We start from the raw sequence: 24,016 nt of genomic DNA, 5'->3' as shown, positions 1-24,016 counted from the left end.
ACCCAAAGAAGAATTTTGAGTTACGATCATGGCACTGGCGGACAAGGAGAGTTCTTTAAAGAAATTTTGAACCAAAGTAGGGCACCATAGACCATCGAATCGAAAGGTAAGAAATGACTTTATTCAGCGTATTATTTAGGAGGATACTTTGAGGCGAATCAGTGGTGAGCAGCCAAAGCACTCAGGAAGGCTTGCCTGAGGGAGGAAAAAGCCCTTGTCTGCTTGTGTAGTACTCCGTGCCTCGGTCCATACTCACCAGCATATGCGTGATCAATAATCCCATAGATGGTAATGAGGCCAAATGCCCAGTTAGTGGCTGAGGAGAATAAACTATCCTAGCATCAGTTTCAACCGTACTATCTATCCGTACCTATTCGTGAGTCGTAAGGTGCTGATAGGGCATAGTGACCTGGGATGCATAAAAAAGATTTGGGCAACAGGCTGTAATGCAAAGATGCCGACGGATTCCGAAGCGATCCTCTCTTGGTAGGTACCATTCGATAGAACAGTGCTACTGAAAGTATCACTATTCCTGCCATTTAGGCTTCCTGGACCCTCGATTGTACCTGAACTGAAGGCGTTGAAGCCCTCGCCTTCAGAACTTCTGAGGAAGGTAACCGAAGATCAGAAACACATTGATTACGTGCCAGATTGGGCCTAGAGCTCAAGCGCCAGTGAGGACGATGGCATCTGCGCCTGCCACTTCAAGGATTCTACTGCGTTTCCGTGCATCTGGAGATCCCCTAACACGGTTGAGACAGACGAGTAGGAAGCTCTCCAGGTGTAGCGCCATGGCTCTAAGACCTGTCTGATTATGGTAACAGCCAGCCAGTTACATGGTCAAGAATATGGTTTTCGGGAAGTAAGCACTGTCAAGTTATCAGCCTTTCTTCCCTCGACCTTCCAGAAGGAAAGTAGCGACATCACCTGAGTATGCTAGAAAACGTCTAAACACGACAATTCCTTATCTGCCTGGTTTTTGGCCTTCAGTCCCGTGCATATCAGGATCATGAGCTTACCATGGCTCTGTAGGCCTCAGATGTACGGAATAATGCCTAGGCAAGACTAAGCAGAGAAATGTGTTATCTACGAGACTGCCAATGGAATTTTTTGATTGGCTACTGGAGGATATCGCGTGAAAGAAGTGGTGCGGAGACTAATCCCTAATGAGGACTAACGGGTTTCATCCTCTCAAAGCGACGACGGCTCGTCCGGTGAGCCCCACCCTCCTTTTCTGCTCCAGCCTCCAGAAGGGCAGGAGGCCAAGGAATTCGTACCTTATCGCTCTCATCAACCATGGACTCATGATTCACAAATCACGAGCGATTTCGCCACCATCCCAGCGAATGGCAGAGTCAGGTAGGGAATCGAGACAGCCTATTGTGTTGGCAATCGACCATTCGTCCCGGGGTCATTCGCCATGTAGAGACCAATATAAGCGAAGAAATATTGAGGTAGTATTCTTGTCCTTGGCGGTCTGCGGTTTCCTTGGTATAGGAATCTCATCTCTGCAAACGGAATATCGACTCTGTCGTCCAGATTAGTGGTTACAACAGTCCATTACCAATGTCATGATAAGTGTCCTTGTCATAGAGCTGTTAGATAGCTAGGTATCTGTGGTTATGCATAGATAAGTATGGAGTCTCTGGAGCAACTTAGCAAGTCGGTGGTTTCGACTCCACAAAAGGATGGATCCTCACCAATCCCCAGAGACACCACGAGCAGCTAAACTGCTCAAGTGTCAGGTTGTCTGCGGTCGCGGCTCGCAGGAGATATGATACCAAGAAACTTGCTCAACCCCAACTCCAAGGCTGCTGGCCACTGGCCGGTGCCCCCATAGGCTCTCTAACCTGAAGCGGTAGTGCGGATCCACTAACTCCATGTGGAACCTCTGTTAAATCAAGCGACTATCTAGAACTCTAGATAGATGGAAGCTGAACCCAACCTGCTACCTAGGCAGAAGACGTTGTATTGCATGGCACCCTCTTATATTTAATTCGATGTTATTTTTCTTGTGTGCATGGAATCATGCAATCATGCTGTTCTCTCCCTTTTCTATGCCCCTTTTTCCCTACTTCCCTGGAATCACCGGATTGGAATGGCGTTGGTCTACTTTGGATATCGTACAGATGGGTGGAGGATAACAGATGCTTTTTGGCTAGGTCCTCGGGTTAGTCTAAGATTCTAACCAAGACGATAGGATATTTAACGAATTCTCCATCATTATCATGATTATTATTATTATTATCTTACTAGCTTGATGCAAGACACGGCTGGTCTAATTTTGAGTTGAAATGGCTCGTGGTCTGTCATTATTCCCGCAGTCAGTTCAGTAAGTTCACTGAGTAATAATAATTCAAACTTATCAAGGAGCGAAGGCAAAAATCGAGGGTCATCATAAATAATAACCAAAATCATAAATAATAAACCTCCAAAAGCAAAAGTCTAATTGGGTCTAGTCTACCCCAGGCCCGGTCAATTTCACCTTTTTTAACTTCCCCCGACCTAGGGAAGAACGCCAAAGCGTAAGTCGGCCAGTAAGCCCAACCACAGAAATCCTGGCTCTTGATATCTATCTATCTGTGTGGCGCCTGGGTGAGGGGACCTTTCCTTTGCTGTGAAAGCGTCCTTCGCATCTTGACACTAAAGAGGCAAAATGATTATTGTCTTTGGGACTAGTCTACATAACCTAGTGAGAATGTGATCATCCCATAGACTGCCCTCTTTTCCAATTATTTATACCGACCCATCTGCCTCTCCCTCATCATTCACTCAGACTAAATAGTCTGTCTCATTGACCCCCAGACAGTACACTCCCAGTCTCCAACTTGTATCGATCTATTCACCTCACTTCTTTTCACTTTATCCTACCCCTTCATGTTACATTTAGCTTCGCTTCATTAACGACTACACAATCATGGAGAAAGACTCTATTGAACATAAGGCGGAGCCTATGGTGTCCGATCCTCCCCCAATCTACGGTGAAACAGAGACTACCAAAGGAAGCGTGGGCCAGCGGATATGGGACAGCTTCAAGAGGGACCCTAACGCGCATGTTACGGCGCACACCACCGGATCAAATGGCGGGACCTTTGACCTCGAACAGGCTGCGCAGAAGACCGCAAGCTCTCCTCTGCAACGCAGTCTGAAGAATCGTCATCTGCAGATGATTGCCATTGGCGGTTCCATTGGTATGGGCTGGCGCTCGAAATCCCGCACATCGCTTTGATTTTTGATGATTGTTGCTAATGTAGTCTTTTCACAGGTACTGGTCTTTTTGTCGGTTCTGGAAAGGTTTTGGCCACCGGTGGTCCGGCGTCTGTGCTGATTGCTTATGCCTTGATCGGTTGCATGCTTTACTGCACTGTGCATGCGCTGGGTGAAATGGCTGTGCTGTTTCCCGTGGCCGGTTCTTTCGCGCACTACTCAACCCGATTTATCGATCCTGCTTGGGGCTTCGCTATGGGCTGGAACTATGCTCTCCAATGGCTGATAGTCTTGCCCCTGGAAATTGTCGCTGCGTCTATAACTGTTGATTACTGGGAGTCGAGCATCTCGAATGCCGCTTGGGTAGCCATATTCTGGGTTGTCATCGTGTCAATCAACCTGTTCGGTGTCAAGGGTTATGGTGAGGCCGAGTTTGTCTTCTCGCTCGTCAAGGTCATTGCGGTCATTGGTTTCATGTGAGTAGTCCGCAACATCCCGGTCGAGCTGTGCCCGATGTGACTAACAAAAATAGTATACTTGGTATCATTTTGAACTGCGGTGGAGGCCCCAAGGGTGGCTATATCGGTGGAAAATACTGGCACTCGCCGGGTGCCTTCCATAATGGTTTCAAAGGCCTCTGCAGTGTCTTCGTCAATGCTGCATTTGCGTTCGCTGGTACTGAGTTGGTCGGTCTTGCTGCGGCTGAGACTGCGAATCCTCGCAAGTCCCTTCCAACTGCCGTCAAGCAGGTTTTCTGGCGTATCTGTCTGTTCTACATCGTGTCGCTCACTCTGGTTGGCCTGCTCGTTCCGTACGACGACGACCGGCTCTTGGGCGGCTCGTCGAGCGCGGATGCCAAAGCTTCCCCGTTCGTCATTGCGATCAAGAACGCCGGAATTTCGGGTCTTGACTCCGTTATGAACGTCGTCATCATGATTGCCGTCTTGTCCGTTGGTAATTCCTCGGTTTACGGCTCCTCGCGTACCCTCGCGGCTCTGGCCGAACAGAGGCAAGCCCCTCAATTCCTCGCATACATCGATCGTCAGGGGCGTCCCCTTTTTGCCATCCTTGTCGCATCGGCCTTTGGCTTGCTCGGATTTCTCTCCGCATCTAACAAGCAGGGTGATGCATTCATGTGGATGATGGCTATCTCAGGTCTTTCGTCCATCTTCACCTGGGGCTCTGTTTGTTTCTCCCACATCCGCTTCCGCAGTGCCTGGAAAGCTCAGGGCCACAGCTTGAACGAACTCGCTTTCCAATCTCAGGCGGGTGTTATCGGCTCCTGGATTGGGTTTATCTTCAATTGTCTTGTGCTCGTTGCCCAGTTCTGGGTTGGCTTTGCACCTATCGGTTACAGCGACATGACTACAGGAGCGCTGGTTGAGAGCTGGTTTTCCGTCTACCTCGCCGCGCCTGTTGTTCTTATTTTCTACGTGGGTTACAAGTTCTATTACAAGACGTCCTTCCTGCGTGCTAAAGATATGGACTTGCACACTGGTCGTCGGGAGTTGGATATTCAGCATCTGATTGAGGAGGAACGTGCTGAACAGGCCGCTTGGCCTCTATGGAAGAAGGTCTATAAGCTCTTCTGCTAGAGACGATGTGTAATTCATAGAAGCTCTCTTCTCTGAGGCACGCGTGACGTTCTTGCGCTTTTTTTATTTTCATTTCTGCTTCTGTACATTCACGATGTCACTCTATCTCGGCTTTGACAGCCTCAATTCATGACTGTGTATCGGGAATTCGAGTCCGATATGGCAGATCAATCCAATCATCAGGGAATTATTACTGAATCATGCAAACCTAGATATCTTGTCCAATCCGTATCACAGCCAGCATGAGTCCACATTGTTAGGCCCGACGATGTTTCTGCCTAAGGCTATATTATAAATGCCTCGTAATGGCTTTACTGGGAAGAAAACCGCTAAGGTCAGTGGCTATTACCGCGTGCTGTAAGTTTTGTATCATATCAGCCACAGATGTTCTCCCACCGTGGTAAGACTCGTAATCTTTCGACCTGCCAAGCCAACGTACCTCTCTAACATACCCAAAAATAGAGACTTCAGCCAAGGTCCAGAGGTTGGAGGACAAACAACGTGGCGGCTGGAGCCCAAACGCGTAATTTTACCGTAGCTTAATTACATGGCGGCAGTCCAAACGACCAACCCAGACTCTTTTCAGGTTCTCGGCCAGCGAGACAAACTCATTAATCTCTGTATTGTTGTCCACTCCATGTTGCTGTTATCGTCGCGCTTMAGAGGACGGTTTGTACAATTGGACTTTCTTTAACCTCAATTTCGTTATCAACGTTCTTTTTCGCTTTCGTCCAGCTCTTTACTCCTGCTAAACGACCGCTCTGGTCGATCTTTAGGCGCTCTCATATACATTCTCCTCAAGCCCATGCTTGCTCGCAGCCGATTTGTTCTACCCTGGGATTTACAAGTGCGATAAAAAGAAACTGTTCGGACGAGGCTGGTCACTCACTACCCCTTTTCGCATTTTGATTAGTCCTTTCTGCTCTCGAAGCGATCTGGAGAGTATCTCAGCGTGTGGTTGGGTGGAGCTTTTGCGCACGGCACAAGTCATTCTTTCCTTCGGCCTTCCGTCTACCTCGAGATACCCCGCGCGGCAGTCGCTCTAATCTCGGTTGATAATATTGCCACAAGCTATCCGGACAAGAGCTGCAGTGGGCGCCTTGGGAACGAAAAATGCCTAGTTTCGCGGATTCATTTTGGACACCGGACTACGCTACCGGACTTGGAGTGCTGTATGGGAAACTCCAGCAGGGCGTCGTTGAAAACAGGCAGATTCTCACCATTGCGAGCTTGCGAGCGGATGCGGAGGAGCAGTATGGTCTCAAGCTAGGGGAAATCGCGCCCAACGTGGATCGCATGACAGCAGGGTTTGCGAAAGACGATGGGGCTAGCGTGAGAAAGGTGAGTTGTTCTTCGCCCTTTCCGGGGAAGCTCACTTGCTAATCGTGTCTGTTTCAGGCGTATGAAGGTGTTCGCTCCGAAATGATCGAGGCCTCCAAAAACCATCAGAAGATTGCGTCGAACATCCGTGAACTCGTCGTTTCCCCCTTCAGACGATGGTGTGACCAGCACGAGGCTCGAATTCAGAGCTCCCATGATGATCTTCAGGCCCGGATCAAGGAGCATACCAAGCAGGTGGAACTCACCAAGAAGCTACGGAGCCACTACTTCAACAAGTGCCGGGTAGTAGAGGATCTGGAAGAAGAAAATAAATTGGCTTTCCAGGGCCCTGAGACCAGCCCCAAGGCCAAGGCGACCCCCAAAATAGTTCTGCCGGAAGAACAAACAGAGGAGGAGGAGTCGATCGAGCTGGGAGATCGAGTCTACGCCCCCGAGGACCTCAAGAAGCTCCTGATACACATGCTTGATAATATCAAGATCGGGGAGGTCAAAGTGCCTATCATTGGGACTTATCAGAATACATCCAACGGTGCTGATATCGTGGAGTATATCCAAAAATACATGAATGGAACCAGCATCAGTTATGCCGAGAGAATCGGTCAGGATCTTGTCGATAATGGGGTTCTCCGCCTGGTGGGCAATATAGGCAGCACTTTCGCCAACAGTTCCAAGATGAACTATCAATGGCGCCCAAAAGTGTTTCAAATCACCGGAATTCCCGAGAAAAAGAAGCCTCTGATGCGCGTGACCTCGATTGCGTCCAGTGAAGACGGCAGTGAATCACCGATTGCTTCCGTATCAGAGATGCTCGCGGGCTGGAATCCTCTCAACAACCCATACCCGAACGAGACTCCAGCTGACAAGCTACGAAGGGAGGCCCGCGAAGCCGATGAACGGTACAGAGCCGCTGTGCGGAAACTGGATCAGATCAGATGTAAGCTTGAAGAAGAAATTGTAGAAAATCTCCGCTTCATGGAGCAGTGTGAGTTGGATCGTCTCAAAGCGATCAAGGCGGTCGTTCTCGACTTCTCGGGTGCCATCAGCAACGTCATTCCCAACTTGCAAAGCACTGTCGATCACATGATGCTCTATCAAGAGACAATTCAGCCTCTGGGAGATTTACGCTATCTACTGGAAAATTACCGTACGGGCGGTTTTGTGCCGCGTGTTCAAGCCTATGAGAATTATTACGGATCAGTCGAAGGTATGGTTACATCCTGATAGCCTTATATTGTGTGCACTGCGGTTTCTCACTGTTGCAGAACAAAATTTCGGGGTCGATCTAGAAGCTAGAGCTCGAGCTGATCGAAAAAGAGTTCCAATTCTTGTGACGACTCTACTGACGTACTTGGACAACCGTAAGCCAACGATACCCCTTTCGCCTACCCAAGTGCATTTGAGCTAACCGGTCTTCTCAGACTATCCTGAACTTGAAGGTGATGAGGCACGCCGTGCGATCTGGCTATACGATGTTCCTTTGGCCGCAACCCATCACCTTCGCAATGCATTGAATGACAGCAAAGTGGACTACAACGAAATACTTCAGAAATACGATATCCCCATTGTCGCGAGCGTGTTGAAATTGTACCTTCTTGAACTACCAGGTTCGTATCAAGAAATGGTGGAGGGGTTCTAGTTCATTGAGCTAATTTCTTACTAGATTCGCTTGTTTCTTCGCAAGTATATGAGATTGTCAAGACTATTTATTCAACTACCGCTCATGAGACGACGGAAGACGGACGGATCAAAGTTCTGCAAAGCACCCTTGGTCAGCTTCGTCTCAACAACATTGCTACGCTTGACGCCATCATGACCCATTTCACGCGACTTATAGACCTAACATCTGCCGACGAGGCATATATCTCCGCATTGGCGCAAACACTGGCTCCTTGCATCCTCCGCCCTCGTGTTGAGAGCAGCCTTACGATGAATGAACGTCATAACTACCGTCTTATTCGTGACCTCTTCGCTCACAAGGATGCTATCTTCGGCGAGCTGAAACGTCAATCGAGCGTGCTTGGATTAGGCTCAACATCCAATCGCCCACGTGCCATTAGCACAGATGAGAGCAACCGCCGCGCTGCAATGGAGGCAAGGAACCGTGCTATAGTAGACCGCAGTCGTGCCAATAGCCCAGCTCCTCCGCGCAAGCATCGGCGGGACCGCTCCAGTGGTGCTTCGGAGGCTGGACGGTTTCCAATCCACGTCACCAGCCCGACCGAAAGGAGAGCAGCCACGAGGAGCAGTTTGGAGGTCCCGGCCAACGCTCAATCTCCCACCACGACAGAGCAATTCACCAACGTGAACATTCAGACCAACGATAGCGCCACTAATGGCACATCCAGCGATTCCCCAGCCTCTGCTGCCGCCGGAGACGATGCCTCAGAATCATCTAGTCCTCCGCCTGCAGGTAACTCTGACGGCTCTCCGACTCCTACTCCCACCCCCGGCTATGTGACAGCTCCAGGCGAGCCGGAAAAGCGCAGCTCGATTCCACGCTCTAGTGCTATGTTCAACCGCAAACCCGGTCTCGGCAACCGATCCAGCTTCCCGACCGTTGCAAGCGCGGAATCAGAACCGGGCAGCAAGCGGAATAGCCTTGCTGAAGGCGAACCCAAGGGTGTCACCTTGGAGGATAAACCTATGGATGATTAGACGTCCAGGACATCGATGTCTCATGCTGTCAACGCTGTCATGATCAGATTGGAGCGATGCTTGAGTTTACCGTGCTGACTGTTAGATCATATGAACATCACAGCTCGAGCTTTCGGCAGGTCTTGTTAGTCGAGCTGGCGATGGCATTGCTTTCTGATTCTTTGTTTTCTTTTCCACTGTTCTCTGTATTCATGAATACAGCCCTTTTGCCCCTTAACACATACCCACTTCGTCGTGTATCTTTATCATGTCTATCCAGATACTCTTCTGTCGTCATTCCTTCCATTATCCTCCCTGTTTTTTCCCTCGAAACCACCTCTCAAATCGTGTATCGAGAGCGATTGTGAACCTTGTTATATAGTATCTTTTTTTCCTTTTCACCGGGGCATACTCTACTCGTAAAGTCCGCGGAGTATTATCTTGTAAAATCATGATTTTGATCGACTCTTTGTCGTAACCATGTATGGTGTCTAATACAGAAGCGCCCAGCCCAAAATCTCGAGTTATGCTTATTCTTTGATCCAACCAACAATCCTAGACGCCCATACAGAATGCTAATAAACCAACGCTTAAAGTTTCCGAACAAAGCATATGTCCTTCAGTGCCCCTGAGTCTGAAGGCGATAGGATTACAGACCTTCACCCATGAGTAATCTTCTGAGAATGCCTTCTCCCGGGCCAGCAATCTGGCTCTCGATTTCCTTCTGGGAAACAAAGCAAACAAGGCCTTGCTCATCCATTCCTTTTCTTGGAGTCATCGGCCCACAGCCCGACTTTGAGGGAGTGCGTCTGACATCAGAGCCGCCAGAAACCGTTCCACCTCGGCCTCGGCCCTGGAATTCGCCGACAAGGCCTAACGTCTCCAAATTACTGATGACATCCTTGAATTCAGTAGCCGTCAGGGGATGGAGGATATTGTCTTTCCGACACAGAGTGCAATAAGTATCAAAGATCTGTTTAATAGTAGGGGCAGACATCTTGGTTTTGGACGGTGTGCCAGGAATATCGCTCTCGCGCCGTTTCCGGTCCAAGGCAAGGAGAGAGCAGAGAGCCGCTTTTTGTTGTAGATTGAGCGCCTGAAGCCTTTGGATGGTTCCTTGTCCAAAGGCAGATGAAGTAATGCGAGCTATATGTCCGATGCTTGCGCGTGGTGCCGTAATAATAGTATATATTGTGGTGGGGTTGTGCTTGGATATCGAAGTTCTAGCAGGTGATGAGAGGTTGTTATTTTCAACCAGGATGGTTTTGGAAGCGCTATCAGCACCCGAGCTCAGCTTCTCCAGCTTTTGTAGCGTCTCTTGTTCAATAAGATCAATGGCAGATTTAACAAGCTCGAACGCTTTTCGCAGGTCACCGGTCTGGGATGCAACTTTCTTTGCGCACAGCTGTATAGCTGCAGGCTGGACAAATGGCACAAAATTCGGTTCCACATCCTGATCAGGAGGAAGCAAAGACCGGAGGCGGTTAGTGATTACGTTCGCGATTTGACTAGCATTGTAAGGTAAAAAAGGTAGTAGGCAAGGCTTCAAGTTCTTCGCCTTCAATTGTGGCAACGAGCGATCGGTCAGATCAAGCGCATTGGCGATTCCGACGAGTAAGAGACGCGATTTGTTGCTCAGAGACCATTCGAATAAGGACTGTAGAACTCCAGCATCCGCGGTGAGCAAGTGGTCGATCTCGTCCAAGGTGACCAAGAACAGACCGTCATGTTTCCTGTCAGGAAGGAACATGGCTTTTAGCCTATCCGCGTCGCTCTTCCTGAAAACCTGCCCGTCGTCACCGAGATCCTCAATGAGCTTCGAGTATACGTCTCGGGGTCCCCGCATGCTGGCGCAATTGATATGCGCGACCTGCACAGTGTCGAGTTCTAGCTCATTGCATACCTCTCGGACCATAGCACTCTTGCCGGTACCTGGGGGCCCGCTGACATACAGACAACCGCCCTTCCTTGAGGTAACGCGTTCCTGGATAAATGAGGTGAGCTTTTCACGCTCAGCGTCCCGTCCAACCAATCGACCGGAAGTTGCCCCTCGCGCGAATAGCTGCCTAGCAGTCGTATAAATAGTTTGAGAAGATGTTGGGCTCGATGTCTGGCGAGGTGTGCGCGGAGTCATCGACTTGCCTCCAACCTGCACTCTGTGCTTCGGGGTGATTGGCGGCGATTCCAGGGCGTCTCGGTATCTGGACTTTGAAGGAGTTTTGAACTCGATGGGTTTTGTATTTTCATCTGCTGTTGTCAGCACCAACTCATCATATATCCGCTTATAAGCCTACCATTGACCGCTTCTGAAGTTTGAGGTTCGGGACCGATCTTCGAGGGAGACGCGGGCTTAGTGACGCGTACAATATGCTTGATTTTGTCGCTCTCGACAAGCGTGATCTGGGTGCTAGAGTCATTTTCTTGATTCGAGTATGTGCTATTCCTCGTTCGTGATCGCAATTGGCGCGTTGATGATGCAGAAGGCTCGTTGACTTCCTGGAGGATGCGAGGCGGTTGCGTACGGCGCCTGCTGGAACTACGCAGCGGCAAGGCTGGTGCTGATATCAAGACTGTCAGTATATGATTTGAGGCAAACTAGGTGGCTATCTGCCTATCGTACCTTCTGTCTCGATGGCACCTCGATGGCGCTTGCCTAGGACCGAGACAGCCATTACCAGGTGTCACTCGATGATACCTCGTATTTTCGGAAAGAGCTGGGTTAAAAGAGAGTTGATGTAGTAAGTGCAAGGGCCCTCCAATAGATATACGCTTGCCATGTGCCTGCAGCTATGTTTCCACTTTGAAGGATTGGGGACGGGAGCTTCAACCAAAAGAGGCATGATTCCTTTTCTACGCGACACCTTTCACGCGTCTCCTACTGACACCGCGTCGCGCGTCTAAGCGCCCTTGAAAAGGCATAGTAGCCGAGTGTCACGTGGTATATACCAGACGCGGCAACTTGGCCGGAATTTAGGATATGACCCATTATTAATACCGACCTTACACACGAACGGTAAGGTAACCCAAGAATCTCTTACGCCAACGGAGAATCAGATCGCCCGGCGGCCACGGGCAAGTGCGTCACTGTTGAGTGGATGATCGAAGACGGGGAAGAACTCAATGCTTCAGACTTTATAGAGGTTTCATTGCTTCCAAACTAGTTCTGGTCACATCAGCGTTTCTTTCTCCTTGCCAAGTACTCGTCTCTGAATCAGAGCCCACTGCATATATTCAAATTCTTCTTAAGTAATTCCAAGAGACGCCGTCGCATGTCCGAGCCGTGCTCATCATTCATCTCGAAGTCTACGGTTTGCAACTGTTTGCATCACTTTGCCTTTCAACGGAGAATCGCAACATCGTCCTGCTCTGGAAACTGAAATCGCTCACATCGCCCTCCTTCCCTTCCTTGCCTCTATTATCTTCAGTTTCACTCGTCCATCATGGAAAGCGACGTGGTTGCTCAGTTCACAGAGATCACCGGCTCGAACCCTTCGCTGGCGGCTCAGTATTTGCAGCTGGCCGACTTCAATATTGAGCAGGCCATGCAACTCTATTTTGAGAATGGAGGTGCGCCTTTGACTGAGGAGCCGGTTCCATCAGCCACCGGACGTAGCTCATCGCGCCCTGCTGGATACGAAGACAACTCCGGTATCGTACATATTGATTCCGATGATGATATTGCCATCGACGAAGCACGTTCTGCGCCTCAAGCCCGGCAGCCGCAGGGGTTGACGTTTGAGGATGATGAAGCTATGGCCCGTCGTTTACAAGAAGAAATGTACCATGACGGGAGAGATACTTCGGATGGTGTGAGAGCTCCTATGGCCCGCACGACGGAAACGCTCGTAGGGCCGGAGGCGGACTTTGACGACGGTGGCATGCATGCGAGTATTTTGGGCCAGTTACGTGCGCGCCAGGAAAGGAGCAGTCAGTTTCCCGACAAATTCTTCATCGTCCCTACCACTACTGTCTTCGGCAGCCTTCTAACTTTGTTTTCTGTACTTTAGGTCGACCTGGTATATTCAATCAAAGGGACACGGCAGAAATTTGGGCAGGTGGTGATGAGAGCTCGCATCGCGAAAGACTTGCAGCGGCTACAGGCGGAGCATCAGAGGCTTCTAGCAAACAAAACATGCTAGCAGAGATGTACCGGCCCCCATTTGACATCATGTCGCGGTTGCCTTGGGATCTCGCACGGCAGGAGGGTCGTGAAAATGAGAAGTGGTTGCTTGTCAACATTCAGGACCAGTCCATATTCGACTGTCAAGTATTGAACAGGGACTTATGGAAAGATCCCGGGATCAAGGAAACCGTCAAAGAACATTTCATTTTTTTGCAGTATTCCAAAGATGATTCACGTGCGACGCCTTATCTTCAATACTATTTTCAAGCGAGCGATGTCTCCGAGAACTACCCCCATATAGCCATCGTTGATCCTCGGACGGGCGAGCAAATGAAAGTTTGGTCCGGGCCGCCCGTGGTCAAGCCTGCGGAATTTCTCATGCAGCTTCATGAATTCCTTGACCGTTACAGTCTCAAGCATAACGTGCGAAATCCAGTCGCGAAGCGAAAACCCGAAAAGAAGGAGAGGAGCATCGACACGATGACCGAAGAAGAAATGCTGGAGATGGCCATGAGAAATAGCTTGGGAGACTCGGTAGCGCAGACTAACAGAGTGGAGGATCCGGACGATTTGACCCGCAGTACTGAAGACGTCAAGGGCAAAGGCAAGGCCGCTCCTACTGATGATGTCCCTATGGGCGAGGACGATCTAGCTGAGGAGGCAGTGGAAGAAGCATCATCACTGTTCTGGTCCATTCCGGATAACCGGTCACATACTGAGCCACCAGCCGATCCTGCTACTACTACGCGTATTCAATTTCGCCATCCGTCCGGAAGGGTCATTCGTCGCTTTGCTCTGGCTGATCCTGTCAGAAGGATTTACGAATGGCTCAAAGCTGACCCCCCTTTACCGGAAAAGGCAGGGGTTGAGTTCGAGCTCAATTCAATGGGCCGCAATCTAATCGACTCGCTCGATTTGAGCATTGAGGAGGCAGGCCTCAAGAACGGAACTGTCATGATAGGATACCTTGAAGACCTATAGACGCGAGATCGATCCATCACATTCCCCAACTCTTAATTTAGAGGCGTTGCGACGGGGATTTGGCCATTTGAGCAGGTGATAGAAATAGTGGGCCTTTTCTATTCTACTACTTGCTTCTACATTGGCGTTATAAATGTATTATCTCTCTTTCATGCTGATTGGATTTGTCCATTCTGCTATGATCATGATCTTATTGAACACATGTTGCGGGTTTGTTCTCTCACCATGGTCTATTACATTGAGGGCTGTGATATGTGGTTTTGACGACTGCATCTTTATCATTGATGTCACTATAGATCTCCGACCCATCCTCTTCATAGGAATGACACTTGATCTCAAGATGAATGTGCCGTGCCTTGTAGTCTAAGCTGCCTTGTCCAGCCTTATCCATTCACCTTCATATGCTTGTTATCTGAAAATGAGTTCACCGCCTAACAAATCTGTCCAGGATGAGTGCGGAGATAGACCTCACCGCCTGGCAAAATGAACCCCACGCTGCTCCAATCAATGGACTGTTTCTCTGTTGTTGTTGTCTTGTTGTTGCCGCCAGAGACGCAAGGGAAATCCCACATTCACTTAACCAGGACTAAGGCATCTTCAGGGTCTGGTTTAGCTTCTCTGTCCTACGCAATATCTGAATCTAGGGCTGGCGGCAAGCAAGGATTCAAGGCATTCAACCTCTTTGCCGGTGCCTGTATAGTCCCCTCGAAGCACACAGCTAGTGGGAATCCGCAGAAGGGACAAGGAGTCTCATTGAGAGTCAAGACAATCCTTGATGTAGTAACGTGCTCAGGCATGACAGGGACAGCCAGGTTACTAACCTCGCTGACAGTGAAATTCCTTTGATTGATATTAACGATTCCTCCGATGGCACGGCTGCTCCCCTCGATTCGCAAATCACGCACCTAGCCTGTTCGAGGCGATCGGTATGTAATTGACTCTCGGTCAATGATGTATCTCCCCAGGCTTTTCCTGGTGAAAGGCCCTTGATACAGACATTTATTATTTCCTGCGCTCGAACTCATTCGGCAGGCGACTGATTGACACTTGTTTTGTGAACTGGCTGATCGTTGATCATCTGTTACAGGGTCTCCCAAGAGCTTATATTCTTCTCGTGATCGGCCACTCACAGTTCTGCGAAAATGGAAGGAATGGTAGACCCTGAGACCATTTACATGAGGCAGAACTGCATTGGTGCGTATCAGTCCCTAGTATATCGGACTTCATTGATCGGGGCCGTCTTTGCTAACATGAATATTGTCGTAGGTGGTGGGAGCTTTGGACGAGTTTACAAAGGGTATGCTGCGGCGACCCTTTTTCTACCTGATCATCGCATTAGCTGACTATGTTCGACTACTTGCAATTAAGGGTCGATAAACGTACCGGCAATTCTGTCGCTATCAAGGTCATTGATGTCGAAAATGCTGAAGACGAAGTCGAAGATATCATCCAAGAAATTGCCATCTTGTCCGAACTCGACTCTCCGTATGTTACGAAGTATCATGGGTCTTTTCTCAAGGGCTCTCATCTGTGGATTGTCATGGAATTTTGTTCAGGAGGTAGTTGCAGCGATCTTCTTCGCCCGGGGCCAATTCCGGAGGACTATATCATGATAATCATGCGAGAGTTGCTTCGTGGCCTGGATTATCTGCATACTGATAAGAAATTGCATCGCGACGTGAAAGGTACAATGCGATCCTCATTTGAGACTCAACTGTGAAGCTGACAATTCGGACAGCTGCAAATATCCTTCTCACGTCCAACGGCCAGGTGAAGCTCGCGGATTTTGGTGTTTCTAGCCAGCTCTCGGCAACTATGACAAAGAAGAACACCTTCGTTGGGACCCCTTTCTGGATGGCCCCAGAGGTCATCAAACAGTCGGGGTATGATTACAAAGCTGACATCTGGTCTCTGGGGATCACTGCCATAGAGTTGGCGCAGGGAGAACCACCTTACTCCGACATCCATCCTATGAAGGTCTTATTCTTGATTCCTAAGAATCCTCCTCCCACGCTTCAGGGGCCTTTCAGCAAAACGTTCAAGAACTTTGTCGAGCTCTGTTTGCGGCGTGACCCCAGGGAAAGGCCGTCGGCCAAGGAGTTACTCGAGCACCCATTTGTCAAGAGAGCAAGACGAACGACTTATCTGACGGAGTTGATCGAGCGTTATGAAGGATGGCAGATACGTAATGGCGTTCGAAATGGCAGCGTGGATGAGGACAGCGTACAAGATCTCCCGTCGGATGACAAAGATCGCGAACATGAGGAAGACCTCTGGGACTTTGGCACTGTGCGCCCTGTAGGACGCACAACAGCTCGGGACCCGATGAGGGAGGCCGATACAAATACCAGGAACCACAACATCACGGGTTGGAATTTCCAAGACAAGTCTCACGAGGGGGTCATGAAATCAAGCCGTCCTCAGCCCGACTCACCAAAGAAAAGAAGCTCGTTCATTGTAGCTAGTGCATCACCCACAAAAGTTCCGCTGCCACCGTCGCCTGTCAAACATCCATTTTCAGAAGTCAGCCCACCTCGAACACCTACGCGTTCTCAGAGGCCTGTTGCTGGGCAACCTACAGAGAGTCCTAGCACAAGCGAGTACAACAGGGCCCTACAACAATCTTTAGCGCAGGACTCTGTTTTTCTCCAACTCGATCTCTCCCCCAGCAGCTCCTCGGGTCCATCGAAAAACGGACGCGTCGTTCCAACTCCAGCTGCCCACGCAGCACCCTATCCCTCGCAGGATTCAACTCAAATCTCCCCGTCCCGCACCGAGCGGAAGCCTACTGCATCAGAAGCTCAATCTCAACCCAATACCCATTTACCTTCGCATTCACTTCCTCCACCGACCCCCTCTCATATATTTCCCCATCCGCAACAAGGGAGAGACACGCCGCGCGATAGGGGCAGTCCCGAAATGTCCGTCCGTCGTTTCGCCCCGAAGAACATCAGCCGCCATACCGAGGAGACGGAGCCAGTGCCAACCAAAGCGCCTGAACCTCAGACGGTTACGCCCCTGCTCAATGTCATTGTTCCTGCTCTCAGGACCGCTGTGCGTCGTCGTAGGGAGCAAGTAGATCTGATTTCTCGTCAGGCTATGGCACACAGTGGCGAGAATCCTGACAAACTAGCTGAGATCAAGGGTGCCCGCCAATACGTACAGGTCAAGATTGAAAGCCTTGTCGACGATTTAGTTCACTCGTTTACTCGGATAGATAACTGGGACAACGAATCGCCAGTTGGAATGGGTTCGGGCGTGGTTTCGTTCCTTGAGGGTTTCCTCGAAGAGATTCTCGTCCGCATTGAGGTTCCCACTGACGATGAAAATGATGACGAAGGATATTATCCATCCAAACCAGCCGAGTCTGAGGCAGGCCATGCTAAGAACGCGTCTAAGACCTAACCACCCTCGCGCTCAACACATCATTCCTTCTGACTTGCTTAATGCATTACTGCTGAAGACCGTCAAGTCGGCATGTTGGTTTCGCTTCAATTCTCTTCACCCACCCACCGACGAGCTTTGAGTGTTTCTTTGGCCGGCTTTCAGCCATCCCTCAAGGAGTTGCAGGCCTTCTGCTTGAGGTGTGCGCAAAGTTTTGACTTTCTCATCAAGCCTTTGTTTCACTATTGTTTTGTTTGGCTCTATTTTACGACACATGCGAAACCATCCGATTGTCTCTTGTAGCTTACAAATTTGTCTGTTTCCCTTGTCTTTTAGTGTTGGATTCTAGGCTGGTTCCTCCCAATCTATGTCCCAAAGGCCATTCTGAATCGATTTCGATACCTTGGGGTCTGTGTTCGCAGATTCGCGAAGATGAGTGGAGATAAGGCTATTGTACAAGTGAGAATGTACAGGAAGGTGTCCATGTTAAAACGAATCAGTGACCATGATTAATGAAACAATCTCATCCATGCTACTTTTCTTTGATTTCACTACTGCTTCCAGGTAGCTGGCTGGGAAAGATCCTTCTGTACGGCGAGACATAGTACCAGCGCTATATCGCACTTCAGGCCCTAGTACATACGAAAGAGTAAATAGTCCCTGAAGAAGCCCTCCGAGGCGGGACTGGCCGAGTTGTGGGCACGGACATGTTTTCAAAACAATGGACATGTGCCTCTCTCTTGGGACGGAGCTGATTGTCATCCAGGACCGATGTGCCGCCGGAGCATTACAACTGTGTAGGGTGGAAGCTTTGGGTCGCATTCATGGCATCGAACCAATATCATTGTCAGTTCCTGCTGGGGTAGACCGGACAATATGGCTGGCGCTATACTCCCGTGGACACAACCGGCCAGAGTTGACGGGGGCACTTAGAGGGTTCGCGCACAATTACCTGCAACTGCCCTTCCTTGGTCTGACACGATGAAGTTCAAAGCCGAGGTTGTCCACGTATTGTAGGTACGGCTGAGCCTGGATTGCTAACCACCAGATGTTCCTCATTTCTGAGCAGCGCGTCCTTCTCCAAACCACAACCACGCCCTCCCCGACATAAATCAGCCACGTTATCTGACTTTGCAAGTTCAGCCCCTTTTAGAAAGGGTGCGAAAGGCTTCATCTCCGTCTGTGGTCGTTGATCAGCCACGGAGTCGAGACACTTCCGTTCAGCACTTCGACAGAAACCGGATCATGAGAACTGATACTTTGGCCAGATTCTATCCGCCAGGTCGAAAAAGCCAGTCAGTCTCAGGGGTCGGAATCAGATAATTGGTGATGTTGAATTCATTGGTATTGCTATGTGTAGTGTCAACGGTAGAGTTTGTGGAACCGTTGGGACCATTTCCGGTGAGGCCATGTATCGACATCGGATTGTTGACAGGCTCATTCATATCCAGATTTGTCATGTCTGGAGCTCGTGTGGGAGGGACGCGGGGCACATTGAAGAAACCAAAGACGTCGAGATACTCAAGCTCATTTGGTGCTAGATTTCGCGACGGCATGGGCATTGTTGGCGCTGCAAGTTGGCTACCGGCTGGGGACGAGCGCGGCTGTCGTGAGATGAGGAAGTCCAAGTCAAACGCACAGCGACGCATGTCTGCGAGAATCTTCACACTGGATGGTGTAGATCGATCGCCATCTGTAGCTCCAGATTGCTGGTATTCGCCGTACTCGTCGAGGACACGCTGCAAGATGGTACTATAGCGTTCTGCAACCTTCCAGTATTTACCCATCTGGGCAAGCGCGTCGACGAAGAATATTATATCGGGGCTCACTGTGTGAGCGATGGTTGAGCCATGCACAAGCAACAGGCGAGCACAGACCCACAGAGTGAAGGCAAAGGGGGGCCCAAGTTTGTCAAGCATATTGTTGTCCACGACGAAACGAGTCACTGAAAGAATATTATCAACAGCTAGCAAGCAGCGTTGGCTGGCACTATACGATGGTGTAAAGATTGGAGACCGCGTGGTCGGATAGGCGGCGGATGAATGGAGGCGGATCACAGCTCTGTCTCCGGCATTAATAGTCTGGATGAAGCAATAGAATGAGGAACAAGATCACTTACGTTTGAAATGTGGAATGAAGTTGCACCCAGTCACAGTGCAGACTTTTGCTATGCTTCGATCCATTGAACAGTCGCGAGGAGTTCTCATAGGCATATTCAGAAGGGAGGTTAAACTCCCAAGAGGTCAACTCATTGTCCAACTTGCGATACGTTGCTTGCCATCCTTCAACATCGGATAGAGATCCAATATCCACTGGTCTCTTCAAGAAGAGATGTATGCGTGAAAAGATGCCAAGAATCTCCACATACAAACCGAACGAACCAACATTCTCCGCCCGACTCAGATAATCAGGACGTTCACTCGTGTGTTGGAACCATCTCGTCTCTACCGGCTCGTTTTTGGTGAAGTATTCATCCTTGCATGGTAATTTGCGGTCGATGTCCTTGTCATCCAAGGCGAAGTCGAAGGCCGTAGCAATGGTGGAATATCGATCTAAAAAGTATACCATCCAGAACAGTCTGCGCCTGCTTTCATCCTCAATCCAGGAACTGGGCTCCGGAAGAGTGACGGCTCTTAAGGTGTAGATGGACGGATAAATAGGAGCGATGAGAGATGACTTGGACTCAACAGCTAGTCCCAGCTGGACAACCGACCGTGTGATAAGAGCAAGCAATTTCCAGCCCGGCGGACCATTAGACGATCCCACCAGGTCCAGAGCTAATATCACCAACGCCTGGAGTGCTTTCACCGACGAGTTTTCGAGGCCGTACAAGATGACCTTCTGTTTCGAAGAGTCATGGTACCGCTTGCGGTTTTGCTCATTCAGGCGAGGGTCACTCGAGAACCGCAGAGTCGTCGCGACTATAGCATAGAGTACCATACGGTCGGCTTCTTCGAGAGGAGAAGGTCCGAAGAAAGTATCCAGAGTTGTTCTCCGGTGAAGAATAGGACACCAGGTATTGATATGTTCGAAGTACAAGTCCACCAGTGCGTACAAGAGGTCATACGGTGGCAGATCGAGTTCTGGATCAGCCAGAGAGTGTTCTTGATTAGAATACAGGTTGACTGGTACCTTCAATGAAGACTCATTTCCTGTATAGTCGTTATGTGGATTACTGCCCGACATTGAGGAGAGCGGTCCGGCTGAAGAGATGCCATTCGGGACATGGTTCTGCACCGCGTTCCTGAGCGAAGTGTCTGAAGGGCTGGTGATTGAGACATCATTGTGGCGAGCTGATAAAGGGGCAGTCGATGTCTCTTGAAAATAGACTGCGTTACGAGGACTTGGTCCGTGAGCGGCAGAAGGCTCTGACGGAGAACTATACGAATGTGGCCCCGGTTGTGAGAGGTCATGACTCATACTCATGCGATGCTGGCTTCGAATGATATGAGTCTCGATGAGCCGGGCTTGCGTCTGGATGACCTGCTCCAGCCGATCTGTCCTTATTAGCGATGAATACAGTTTGAACAGGAGAGAGCTCATGAGCATACCAAGCCGCTGCTCCAATTCTTTGCCGTATCCAGCCCGGAGACCAGGCTTCTTTCGTTCCTTATACTCACATAGCTGGCCATTGCGAGCGCACCATCCACAACTTGGCTGGGCCCGGTCTACAACTGTGAGTCATATGCCAAAAAGGACCAAAACCCAGGGCAGTAGATACTCACCACATTTGACTTTACGCTGCTTGCAGAGTTCGCATCTATAATCCGGTTTGAGATGTGTGAATCAGCAGTTGCATAAATTTCTGAAGAGATCACCGAATTGATGAAACCGGAGAAAGTAAGGGGATTAACATACGACACAGTGAGCGGACGTTTCCGTTTCAAACTTCGGGCTGCGTTTGAATCATTTGGCGCGATGCCATCATTATCACTATCGCCAGCGGACCACGACTCGTCAGCACTTTGTTCTTCCTTATTCTGGTCGCCTGCAAGCCGTGCTGGTGGTGGTGGAGTCTGCTGAACAGAAGCTATAGCAGGGTTCGGCATTGTGTTCTAGCGAGTTTCGGGGTTATGGAAAGCTTCCATAAGCAACAGCAGCACTATCAGCAGCAAGAAGGCATGATCATCGGCAGCAATGCAACAAGACGGGATGCAGGGTAATGGGTCCAGCCGGAAAAGCAAGATAATGCGGGTATCAACGAGGATCAACGGACAGAGACCGGGATAGACTGCCGATATCGAGGACAGAGAAAGGAGGGAAATTAGAATGGAATCAAAGGATCATGCTTGGGGAAGGCCAAGGGAACAATCACAAGAGGCCAATGAAATCTCCCTCGGCAGTGCCTGAGGCAACAGCTTTCCACCCCGCAAAATAACTAAAATCCCCAAAAATAACATGACCACAAGACCGGCGAGAGCTGGCCTGAATTGATCATAATTACGAAGCACAGAGTACCCTTAGATTACTTGCACCTAGCCAATCTCGGACTAGCAAAAGTATCTGCAAATTGGCACTGAAGCAGAATGACAGAAATATTAGGCAGCTCCATCGCGAAAGCGGACGGACAGTGGCTCGTCCACCTTTCCGGCCGAGACCTTACCTACCTTAGGTTACCTGCCTAGTACGGTAAGGTACACCAGGTAGGTCACTGGCCAATCACTCGTGTGGTCTCGGGCAAGCAATGCCCCGAGGTAGGCGTATACCGGGTATGATGGTCATGAACCCCACGACGCATTGTCGGGATGATCGTGTTCAAATATGACCGGTTTTCCACTTATCGTCATGGCAGATTATTGAGTCCCTATCTTCTCTCTTCCCTTTCCTTTCTCCGTGCGCGATTTGTCCAACTTCACCCTATCGCACCATGACTCTCAAATCGACTTTCCCCCGCATTAAAGAAGTCCGGACTTTCATCATCGATGGAGTTGGATCCGGTGGAGATTATCACAATGTAAGTATTTCTTCGAGGTCTGCAGTTTTTGCGCTCTTCTGGCTTTTCCTATTGGAAAAGCGTAATGGCTGGGACAAGAAGCGTTGGCTAAATGTACCTCCTCATCATGACTTAGGTCAAAGGTGGTCACTGGTTGGTAGACAGTGACATCTCCACCCCCATGGCAAAATGGGCGCAGTATCGCGGTTCCCGGACATCGTGGGGTATTAACGTCTTGGGATCTTTCTGTGTCGAAATCGAAGCTACCGATGGTACCAAGGGTTTCGCCACTGGATTCGGTGGCCCTCCAGCCTGCTGGTTGGTACATCAGCATTTCGAACGTTTCCTGATCGGCGCTGGTACGTTACTCGGTTTCGGACCCAAGAAGATTGGTTACAGGCCGTTCAACATGCAAACAATGGGGAAAGCTGACCTGATGCCTAAACGATAGATCCTCGTGACACAAACGATCTGTTCGAGAGAATGTACCGAGCCTCCATGTTCTATGGCAGAAAGGGTCTTCCAGTCGCCGTTATCTCCGTCATTGATTTGGCTCTCTGGGATCTCTTGGGCAAGATTCGCAACGAGCCGGTTTACAAGCTCATCGGCGGTGCTACCCGTACGCGGTTGCACTTCTACTGCACGGGTCCGCAACCTGCTGCAGCCAAGGCAGCGGGTTTCATTGGCGCAAAGGTGGCTTTGCCTCATGGTCCCGATGAGGGCACGGAAGGATTGCTCAAGAACGTAGAGTACCTCCGCAAGCAGCGTGAGAGCGTCGGCCCTGATTTTCCCCTGCGCGTGGACTGCTACATGTCCTTGAACGTCCCATACACAATTGAGCTCGTCAAGCGGTGTGAAGCGGAAGGAATCAACATCGATTGGTGGGAGGAGTGTCTCAGTCCCGATGACTTCGATGGCCATGCCCTCCTCAAGCGGGCTCACCCCACAGTCAAGTTCACTACGGGTGAGCACGAATACTCTCGATATGGTTTTCGGAAACTCGTTGAGGGTCGCAACCTTGACATCCTCCAGCCCGATGTGATGTGGGTCGGTGGCATGACAGAACTGCTCAAGATCTCGGCAATGGCTGCGGCATACGATATCCCTGTTGTGCCTCACGCATCAGGCCCCTACTCGTATCATTTTGTTGTTTCTCAGACCAACTCACCCTTCCAGGAATACCTGGCAAACTCTCCCGATGGAATGACCGTCGAGCCAGTGTTTGGCAACCTCTTCGTGAACGAGCCCATCCCAACTCAGGGTTACCTCGATGTTTCGATCCTCGACAAGCCAGGTTTCGGTTTGGAACTGAACCCTGCGGCGCCGCTAATTCCTGCTGCCACTATCCTCACACCGGCTCCTCAGAAGAGCCTCACATTGCCCAGCGAGGACGAAAAGCTGACCAACGGCGCTGCTCACTAGATTGACTCTTTTTGTCTAGATATCCACCTGAAATGTCACGTTCTCGACGAACATTCTTCTATTCAACCATTTACTGCACACTTTTAGTTCATGAATTGTACTGTACATATGGCTTAATTGCATTGTGTTGCTTGGTAGACTGAATGATCGGAATTCTGTCAATACTAGTACCCCTCGGTACTATAACTTACACTGATTGCCCATCTATTTCACACATAAAATCAATCACTCTGTTTTTGTTAATGAGCGACTATTCCCTAAGGAATACTAGTTTCAGATTGTAGTCGTGCAGCACTAGTGCCTCTCTTCTATCTCCCGCACGTGCGAACCCTTCTTGTTCCCCAGTCGGCGTTTCCTCCGAAGTCTGTAGGGTACTCCGTAGTGTGGAGAAGTGGG

General features: G+C 49.9%; 7 protein-coding genes across 7 annotated transcripts; 5 read left to right on the top strand and 2 right to left on the bottom strand.

Moving 5' to 3' along the window:
• Positions 1–2,917: 2,917 nt before the first annotated feature.
• Asppvi_010488 (amino acid permease GAP1) lies at positions 2,918–4,802 on the top strand (the record flags this gene model as incomplete). The annotated part of the gene is made up of 3 exons (XM_043306332.1): positions 2,918–3,191; positions 3,266–3,683; positions 3,740–4,802. 3 exons carry the CDS (start codon positions 2,918–2,920, stop codon positions 4,800–4,802), a joined length of 1,755 nt encoding a protein of 584 aa, XP_043162267.1.
• A 1,113-nt stretch (positions 4,803–5,915) lies between these two features.
• Positions 5,916–8,798, top strand: Asppvi_010487 (GTPase-activating protein RGD2; the record flags this gene model as incomplete). The annotated part of the gene is made up of 5 exons (XM_043306331.1): positions 5,916–6,143; positions 6,201–7,347; positions 7,406–7,501; positions 7,562–7,747; positions 7,804–8,798. 5 exons carry the CDS (start codon positions 5,916–5,918, stop codon positions 8,796–8,798), a joined length of 2,652 nt encoding a protein of 883 aa, XP_043162266.1.
• A 628-nt stretch (positions 8,799–9,426) lies between these two features.
• Asppvi_010486 (AAA family ATPase CDC6) lies at positions 9,427–11,449 on the bottom strand (the record flags this gene model as incomplete). Its single annotated transcript, XM_043306330.1, has 3 exons — positions 9,427–11,024; positions 11,072–11,335; positions 11,398–11,449. The coding sequence occupies 3 exons, from the start codon at positions 11,447–11,449 to the stop codon at positions 9,427–9,429; spliced, it is 1,914 nt and encodes a 637-aa protein (XP_043162265.1).
• Positions 11,450–12,217: 768 nt separating this feature from the next.
• Asppvi_010485 (DNA-protein crosslink repair co-factor UBX5) lies at positions 12,218–13,881 on the top strand (the record flags this gene model as incomplete). Its single annotated transcript, XM_043306329.1, has 2 exons — positions 12,218–12,704; positions 12,785–13,881. 2 exons carry the CDS (start codon positions 12,218–12,220, stop codon positions 13,879–13,881), a joined length of 1,584 nt encoding a protein of 527 aa, XP_043162264.1.
• A 1,142-nt stretch (positions 13,882–15,023) lies between these two features.
• Asppvi_010484 (putative Ste20-like serine/threonine protein kinase) lies at positions 15,024–17,286 on the top strand (the record flags this gene model as incomplete). Its single annotated transcript, XM_043306328.1, has 3 exons — positions 15,024–15,178; positions 15,250–15,566; positions 15,620–17,286. 3 exons carry the CDS (start codon positions 15,024–15,026, stop codon positions 17,284–17,286), a joined length of 2,139 nt encoding a protein of 712 aa, XP_043162263.1.
• Positions 17,287–18,536: 1,250 nt separating this feature from the next.
• Asppvi_010483 (putative C6 transcription factor) lies at positions 18,537–21,314 on the bottom strand (the record flags this gene model as incomplete). The annotated part of the gene is made up of 4 exons (XM_043306327.1): positions 18,537–19,326; positions 19,385–20,933; positions 20,991–21,025; positions 21,124–21,314. 4 exons carry the CDS (start codon positions 21,312–21,314, stop codon positions 18,537–18,539), a joined length of 2,565 nt encoding a protein of 854 aa, XP_043162262.1.
• Positions 21,315–22,132: 818 nt separating this feature from the next.
• Asppvi_010482 (L-rhamnonate dehydratase) lies at positions 22,133–23,620 on the top strand (the record flags this gene model as incomplete). The annotated part of the gene is made up of 3 exons (XM_043306326.1): positions 22,133–22,219; positions 22,335–22,557; positions 22,650–23,620. 3 exons carry the CDS (start codon positions 22,133–22,135, stop codon positions 23,618–23,620), a joined length of 1,281 nt encoding a protein of 426 aa, XP_043162261.1.
• Positions 23,621–24,016: the final 396 nt, after the last annotated feature.

The sequence above is a fragment of the Aspergillus pseudoviridinutans genome (genome assembly GCF_018340605.1).
Source record: "Aspergillus pseudoviridinutans IFM 55266 DNA, scaffold_8, whole genome shotgun sequence".
NCBI classification, from domain to species: Eukaryota; Fungi; Ascomycota; class Eurotiomycetes; order Eurotiales; family Aspergillaceae; genus Aspergillus; species Aspergillus pseudoviridinutans.
This window is presented reverse-complemented; position numbering and strand designations above follow the sequence as displayed.